The 8,646-nt window shown below is 48.0% G+C and overlaps 1 protein-coding gene across 1 annotated transcript in view; it reads right to left on the bottom strand.

The window, feature by feature from the left end:
- The window catches only part of RHPN1 (rhophilin, Rho GTPase binding protein 1), a gene marked incomplete at its 5' end in the record, with an annotated part of 31,577 nt that extends 24,290 nt beyond the window's left edge, over nucleotides 1–7,287 (bottom strand). Inside the window, 3 exons of the mRNA XM_009071016.1 lie at nucleotides 4,137–4,201; nucleotides 6,753–6,798; nucleotides 7,162–7,287. Of these exons, the coding sequence (XP_009069264.1) occupies nucleotides 4,137–4,201; nucleotides 6,753–6,798; nucleotides 7,162–7,287 (237 nt within the window). The remainder of the gene's footprint in view (nucleotides 1–4,136; nucleotides 4,202–6,752; nucleotides 6,799–7,161) is intronic.
- Nucleotides 7,288–8,646: the final 1,359 nt, after the last annotated feature.

The raw sequence follows: 8,646 nt of genomic DNA, 5'->3' as shown, positions 1-8,646 counted from the left end.
GCTCTGCCATGGATCTAGGCTGGGAGAGCTGAGAATGTCCAGCTTGGAGAAGAGAAGGATCAAGGGACACCTTAGAGCCCCTTCCAGTGCCTAAAAGGGCTCTGAGAGAGCTGCAGAGGGACTTGGGACAAGGGACAGGACACAGCGAGTGGATCCCACTGCCAGAGGGCAGGGACAGATGGGATATTGGGAAGGAATTCTTCCCTAAGAAGGTGGGCACGGGCTGGAACAGAATTCCCAGAGAAGCTGTGGCTGCTCCACCCCTGGAGGTGTTCCAGGCCAGGTTGGATGGGCTTGGAGCAACCTGGGCTTGTAGGAGGTCTCCCTGCCCCTGGCAGGGGGTTGGAATGTGATGTCCTTTAAGGTCCTTCCCATGCCAAACCATTCTAGGATTCCATGGAACACTTGATTACCTCTCCAGAAAACACAGTATGCCCCAGTAGCACCTGGGGAAAAAAAAAATCACTTCTAACAAACTATTTGATTTCTCTACACAAATAGGAAAGGAGGAAGAAATCCTTGCTCCAAAAAATATAAGTCCAGCTTTGACCAGCAAGTAGGGAATGGAAAATATCCCATTTTCCTGGACTTCAGCTTTCTGAAAACTCATTTCTCACACCTGAAGACCACCAAATGGATTTCAAAGGCACCACCAAGTTTTACCTCCTTGGAAAAGGGTCTGAGATTGACACTGGAATTTTCCTTTAAGTGAAAGATTTGAGTTCCTAATTGGTCTGTTGGAGACTGAGGAATCAGAGTCACTCCATCTGCTCCAGAAATCCGTAGGCTTAGTGCTTTGCAGTAATCCATGAGAGTGATGTAATCACTAAAGGAACAAGCTGGAAGCTTGAGATCCCAATTATTCTGGGAAAGGAATTAAGTGGGACAATAAGGAAAAACCTCAAAGAGCTCCACAAATATTGGGTCTAAGACATTCAGGAGCAAATCCAGAAAAGATTGATCCACAAGTGCCATTTCTGGACTTGTCTAGTGGGAAACAGCCATTCTACACACACTGTTGGCACCCTAGGGAATGATCAAAAAACTGGAAGGAAAAAGAGGAGGAATCCCACACCCTGAAGCCCAAGGAGGGATTATTCCAGCTGTTCTCCAGCTGGGACATCACCCTTGGGAGAAAACCCAGCCCAACCATGCAGCAACACCCAAACTGGAGCCCTCAGAGGCTCTCAAAGCAGAGGAGACACCACCAAACATGTCTAGGAAGTAGCTACACATGGAGATGGAGACCAAGATATGCACAAGGGTTTAATTAGCTAATTAAAGGCTGATTACAAACATTGCACCTTCAATCATGTTCTTCCTACATAAAGCAGTAACCTACATTTGGAATTTAAAGCTCAAGGAAGGGAAAAGAAGACAAAGAGAAGATTTTCCTTAACATTTCAACATCCCCTTGGGTTGACAGAGGAGATCTCTGTGTGCTTGAGAGCTCCAGAGACACACAGGCTAAATGCATATGCAAATATAGCCAAATATATGTAAATGAGCATGATCCAGGCTTCCTCTTTGCCTCCAGAGCCATAGAAATCCATCCAAACCTCACCAGCCCTGGTAGCAACTGTTAGAGGTGGAAAGTATCTCATCTCTGCCTCCAGCTCTTCCTGAAGGAGCTTTCAGCACCTTGGAGTCCTCTCCACTTCTGGCAAAGGTTTGTTTGGAAGCAATCAGAGGATTTCAAGATGATTTTTGAGGTGGAAGAGGAGCAAAGAATACTTGAATACATGAGCAGGAGGCCTGAAATGGATGGTGATGTGAGGTGAGATGATGGGTGAGGCACAAGTGGAAGGACTATCCAAAGCCACAGAGAAGGTCCACCAACACCTTGTCTGAAAAGGCACAGCAACAAGAGAAGACACCGGGATGACGCTGCAAGATATTCACAGTGTTAAAAACTCTTCACTGCAAGAGTAATTAAAGGGTTTAGCTAATTGACTTCACTTCTCCTTCCAAGAAACACAGAGCTGTGAAGTCTTTCCCTGCCTGGACCAGTGTCTCCTCAATGAGATAGTTATGAACTCCCATCCAGGCTCCTAAGCCAACAGCAAAAAGGTACTGGAAATCAGATATTGGAACACCTGGTGTAATTCCAAAGCCTTGTGAGGATGCCCAGTCAGGACCTCAGGACTTGCTGCTATCCAAGACTTCATGTGATCTCCAACATGCCTTGTTTTCCTCACCCTTTATCAAGTGGGTGAACATGAGATTGCAACACTCCTCACCTCAAATGGATTTGCTGTCAGTCCCAAAGCATCATCCCTGCCAGGCATGGACCTATAGAAGGATTATGCCAAGGCCACCAAGGAGAACAACCAACCCTAGTCTGCAGGTGCTCCTGGAGCATCACAGAAATGATGTTATACCACAAATATTGGAGCAAGAAGGAAACTGAGCTCTAGGCTGAGATGCTCAGTTCATGTTTTAAATTAGAGATGAAAGGAAACATCATCACAAATATAAATAGGGAAGAATCATGGGCACAGCATGTCCATCCTCCAAGAGCTTTTGGAATCCAAAGCTTTGCCTGGCTGAGTTGCAACCAAAAGCTAAAACTACATCATGAGTTACCAAACTAAGCAGTGATGGATTTAAACATGACTTACATAAGGGCACAGGGGAGGGAAAAAAAACCCACACCAAACTCACTGTTAGGTTATAAAAGGGATTTTCCTTGCTTAATTCCTCTTTGGACAAACTCTTGAGATCAACCCTTGAAGGTCAGAAGAAAGAGATGTTCTTTCAAGCAAGCTCTCAGGCTTTGGGGTGCACCTAGGGACACCCAGAAGAGTGAAACTGGGAACTGAAGAAGTGGCCATGTAAAAAACGAGAGTTTGCCTTCCTAGCTGAAAGGTTTTACCAAGGGAAAGTGAACACAACTCTTCCGTATATTGTGTGGGAGTCAGGGAATGCCATAGCTTGAACGGACATGGAAAGGGGTGTAAGAAAAACCCTGAAAATTAATGAGGTGTGAGGTCATTAAGTCATGTGAGTTGTGTCCAATCATGAAGTTTATCACCTCTGACAAAGCAGGATTAGAGCAGTATGATCATAGCAAGGACATTTTATATGCCCAGAAGATATCAGATATGACATTGTGTTCAACCCTTGGCATGGAGAGGTGACCAAAAGTCCTCACCCACATAAGGAAGAAGAGGGAAGAGGCCCAAAGAACCTTCCAGAGGAAGCCAAGACAAACAGATCCCCCTTGAAGGGCAACAAGGATTCTGCCAACTCAAACCTTATCTTTGCAGGGAACATATGGAATGACATCATGGTGTTGTTGACTCCCCAACACCTCTTCCAGTCCCAGAGGACCCATCTGGGGTGTTAACTAGGGCAATTATGTGGTTAGGTTTGTTTCTGGAAGCAAGTCCTTAGGGAATGTTTGCTTAGAGTGTACTTTGCACTTCACATCTCCAGAAGGAGACAAAGACTGGATGTGTCTTGGGTGACAAGGCACACTCAGAGTTAGTTGTGACTTCTGTTGCCAAAACAAGGCCACTTAGCTTCCAGCTTGCCCAGCACTAACAACAAACTGAATCACCTGGAGGAAGAGGTGGAGGCCAATAAGTCCAAAGGGCAAATCCATACCCAAAGGGACTCATTTGCACTCTCTTGTTTCCAGAAGAACTACAGCTGGAAGCAACTGAGCAGAAGCACAACTGAAGGGTATGAAGTTATCAAAGGAGAAGGGAAAACACAATCCTTGGATGTGCTGCTAAAGTTATAATCAACAGAAAAGCAGAGATGCAGATCCAGTTGCTTGAGGTGCTGCTGAATCCATGTCCAGGCATGGATCTCTCCATGGAAATGAGGAAGGGAGTGGTAGGTGGAAGTTATAGCTCCAATGGATTTGCAGCAGGAACTCCTGGATAGTGGTAGAGCTTGGCTGCACCACAGGTGTTCCACAGCCCAGCTACTAAAGCATGGACCAAGCTGGGCCATCTCCAAAACTAATTAAAGCCACAAAACAGTCACCATCAGGTCTCTTGGGAACTTGAGAGGCTGGAGAGTTCCCACAGAAAAACTAGAGGAGTTTAATTGCCACCTAGGCTGGAGACATCCATAATATGTCAGTGGTGAGATGAGTCGTCCCCTGGTGCTGACCTAAGCTCTACACTCAGCTCCACCTCCAAGCAGGTGACCTTCACATCCCCAAGGACAGGGAAGCTGAAGGAGAAAGCTGCAAGGGGAGCAGGACACCAGCCAGGCAGTAGCATTGCCAAGTGGGCATGCAAACAGAGACCCTTCATGCCAGGAAATGCAATATATAAGGGATGAAAGAATCCTGGAATAGTTTGGGCTGGAAGGGACCTGAAAGATCATCTAGTTTCACCCCTCTGCTATGGGCAGGGACACCTCCCACCAGCCCAGGGTGCTCCAAGCCCCATCCAACCTGGCCTGGAACACTTCCAGGGATGGAGCACCCACAGCTACCCTGGAAATCCATCCCAGTGCCTCAGCACTCTCACAGGGAAGAATTCCTTCCCAATATCCCATCTCTCCCTGCTCTCTGGCAGTGGGAAGCCATTCCCTGTGTCCTGTCCCTCCATCCCTTGTCCCAAGTCCTTCTACAGCTCTCTTGGATCCCCTTGAGGCACTGGAAGGAGCTCTGAGGTCTCCCTGGAGCTTCTCTTCTCCAGGCTGGACATTCCCAGCTCTCCCAGCCTGGATCCATGGCAGAGCTGCTCCAACCTCCATGGCCTCCTCTGGAGCTGCACCAGCAGCTCCACATCCTTCTCCTGTTGCTGCCCCGAGCTGGACCACAATCCATATCCCCAACCCTATGCTTCAAGTACAACCTCCACCTACAAACCCCAACAACTTTTACCCACTAAACAAAACATCTCCCACTCAAAAACCATCAGGTATTTATTTCCATCCACTCTCAGCACCAACAATATTCCCTAACACAGGGTTTTACCCTCCAAAAAGTTCCCAAGTGCACAGCTGATCCAGCAGCTGGAAAATGTGCTGTAGAAACAGGATAACCCTTAACACCTGCTTTATTTCCAGCCCCACTCTGGTTTCTGAGCTATTTTGCCAGAGTCAGAGCTGCCAGTTGAGATTATTATCCCTCTCTGCAACCCCCAAGTTAGTGAGCCAGGCCAGCACAGGAGTAGTGGCCAAGTGCCCCTGGGTTAGCCACGTTATCCCACGGGATAATGAGCAAAACAAAAGCCAGAATACTATTCCACAGACAAAACCAGCTTTTCAAATTCCCCTTTTTCCATGAGTATCCATAATTCCTCCACTTCCCACCCATCAGAAATTATTACTAGACAAGCAAGAGGTCACAATAAAATTATTTTATTCCCTAAACAAAAAAATAAAATCCATTTTATACCCAAAATTCCCTCTCATGGAGCACCCTGGCTGCAAGCTGTTTTTCTGTGAGAGACATGAGCAGCTAAAACCTCTAAAACCTTTTATTGAGAATATGGTTACATCACAGAGCCTTTTCACAAATGAGGGGAGGATTAAGGTTTTAAATTGCCCAACCAAGTGCCCTCATTGGTGGCTAATGCATTTCAGCAAGAGGAAGGAAAACTAAACCAGGGGGTGGGGGAATGGAAATGTGGGAGATTGGGGTGGTTTAAACAGCAAAAAAACTGCAGCTAAACATTGAATTTTAGGAGATGGGGGAGGCACAAGGCATCATGAGGACCAGGGAAAGCTGCCAGCAGGAAACAGATGTATTAAAGCTTCACTCCCAGGGCAAAAGAAAAGTGGTAAAAAGTATTAAAAATCATTATTTCAGCAGAGTTGAGGATTCCTTGCAAGGGAGAAAACAGAGTGTGACCCCCACCAGTGCTGTCAGGGGGAGAAAAGCAGCTGCAAGAAGCTGTAGTGATAATTTCTTTTACCTAATCATGATAAAAGCTAATTAATAGGAAACCTAATCAGGTGTTTTGTTGCTTTAATGAGCAAAGTAATCATGTTATGACAGACACAGCTTATCCCCTGCCAGTTCCCCCTCCAAAGCTCTGCAATATTTTCCATGTTATTCTTTGTCCAGCAGCTCCAAACAGTGAACCACTTACTCATGGAAGGGAAACAGAATAAATTGGGGAAGATAAAAAGGAAATATCCTCCTAATCTTCCCTTCCAAGCAGCACCTGCTGTTTAGACAAGGCCCTGAGTAAACCCCGACCTGGTTTAAGGTTACAACCTCTTGAGCTGCAGACAGAGAGGCCAAGCTCAAGTGACTCCAGATCAGGTTGATCCTTGTGCAATCTCAACCCTCACTCAGAGGGAAAAAAAAATCCCCTTAGAGCATGGCTGAGTTTTGCTTTCTTGTTGTTTTTCTGGGGGTGTTTTAGGTGGGTTTTTTTTTCCTCTGAAGAAGTTTTCAACACAGATTTGCAACAGGAGCCCAGATGAGACTGAACTCACTGCTGGTTCAACTTGGCTTTCAGGGGACAAAACTAATGAGACACTTAAATAGACTCAAAAAATCAATATTTATCCCCCCAAAATTAATGTTTATCCATGTTTTCTTACAACCAGCAGCACTTTAAAGCCTCCCAGGAGCAGGCACTGATGCCAGGGGAGTGGAGCAGTGGGTTGGTGACAGCCTAAGGACAATCCCCATTGATTTCCCTCTGCTGTTACTAATTAAGCCAGTGACGACAGCAGAGCTATCAGCCCCATCTCACAGGCACAGCCAAACCTTCCCTGTGGGCAGATCCCAAGGGAAAAACCTTGTCAGCAAGCAACACTTTGCCTGGTACCTCCAGCAGCAAGGAGGGACAGGTAGCACCTGGCTGGAACATCTTCCTAGGGGCAGAAAGGAGGAAGAAGCCAAACTAGAGGAGAAACTGGGTAAAAGGAGGCACTGGGAAACTTGTGGATGGAACCAGAGGAGGAAGATAGAGGAGCAGAGTTTGAGAGTTGGGTAGGTGTGTTTGTGGAGGAGCTGCTACACTTCCATCCCACATCACACCTGTAGTCTTTCCTCAGCCTCAATGTTGTGTCTTGACACCTCCACCATGGTTTGATGGCCAGGATGGACCTGTAGCTCCATCCATGGGGACCACCAGCCTCATGGAATGGACAGGGACACCAAGCCATCCCCATGGAATGGGCAAGGATACCAAGCTATCCCCATGGAGCACCCACCCATGGCATCCCACCACTCACCTTTCGTGTGCTGCTGCTCTTCAGGCCATGCAGGAGGACGAGGCCACCATCCCTGTCCCCTTCCCCACTGCCATCAGGGCTCTCCTCCTCTGGGGGCATCATCTCCAGGGCCACAGCATCCACAGGCTGGGAGGGGTGGGCCCACAGTTGGGGGCTCCTGCTTCACCTCACAGGGTTGGCCTTGGGGCTTGGTGGCCCTTCCTTGGGCTTCTCTGCTTCTTCTGGACTAGCCACACACCCTACTAGACCCCCAAGGGAGGGTCCAGCCCCCAGTCCTGCCCTGGGTGTGAGGGTTAAACCCCCTCTAACTCCTACTCTTTATGCTGCAAAGCCCCATGCACCTAACATCTGGCCAGATGTGAGCCCACAGCCTGTCTTCCCCCCAGCTGGAGTGGAGGGGATACAAATCCCACAGACCTCCTTTGAAGACCTTTGTCAAGTTACTCCAGATGAAGGGAGGGGATATTAAATACCCCCAAAACTCTCTTGCAGACCTACTCTAAATGGGGAGGGGATTAAACCCCCCAAACTCCACTTGTAAGAGCTACCCCAGCTGGGGAAGGGGTTAAACCCCCCAAACTCCACTTGTAAGAGCTATGCCAAGTAGGGGAACCCCCCAAACCTTCTTGCAGAGCTACTCTAAATGGGGAGAGGGGATTAAGCCTCCCCAAACTCCACTTGTAAGAGCTACCCCAGATAGGGAAGGGGTTAAACCCCCCAAGCTTCACTTGTAAGAGCTACACCAGGTGGGGAAGGGATTAAAGTCCCCAAACTCCACTTCTAAGAGCTACCCTAGATGGGGAAGGGGTTAAACTCCCCAACCTCCACTTGTAAGACCTAACCCAAATGGGGGGAACCCCTAAACCTTCTTGCAGAGCTCCTCTAAGAGGGGAGAGAGTTAAATCCCTCCAATTCCACTTTTAAGAACTACCCCAGCTGGGGAAGGGGTTAAACACCCCAACCTCCACTTGTAAGACCTAACCCAAATGGGGGGAACCCCTAAACCTTCTTGCAGAGCTCCTCTAAGAGGGGAGAGAGTTAAATCCCTCCAATTCCACTTTTAAGAACTACCCCAGCTGGGGAAGGGGTTAAACACCCCAAACTCCACTTGTAAGAGCTATCCCAGATGGGGGGAACCCCCAAACCTTCTTGCAGAGCTACTCTAAGTGGGAAGAGGGTTAACCCTCCCAAACTCCACTTGTAAGAGCTACCCCAGCTGGGGAAGGAGTTAAACCCCCCAAACTCCACTTTTAAGAGCCAACCCAGGTGGGAAAGCCCCCAAACCTACTTGTAGAGCTAGTCTAAACGGGGAGAGGGAATTAAGCCGCCCCAACTCCCCTCGTAAGAGCTACCCCAGCTGGGGAGGGGGATTAGACCCCCCTAAATCCCCTCCCCTTAAAGAACTACCCAAACTGGGGAGAGTTCAAACCTCCCAACTCTCTTTACAGACCTACCCTAAGCCGGGGAAGGCTCAAACCCCCTCAA

The sequence above is a fragment of the Acanthisitta chloris genome, unplaced genomic scaffold (genome assembly GCF_000695815.1).
Source record: "Acanthisitta chloris isolate BGI_N310 unplaced genomic scaffold, ASM69581v1 scaffold5823, whole genome shotgun sequence".
Classification (NCBI taxonomy): Eukaryota; Metazoa; Chordata; class Aves; order Passeriformes; family Acanthisittidae; genus Acanthisitta; species Acanthisitta chloris.
The sequence above is the reverse complement of the archived record's forward strand: the minus strand, read 5'-3'. Positions and strand labels throughout refer to the sequence as shown.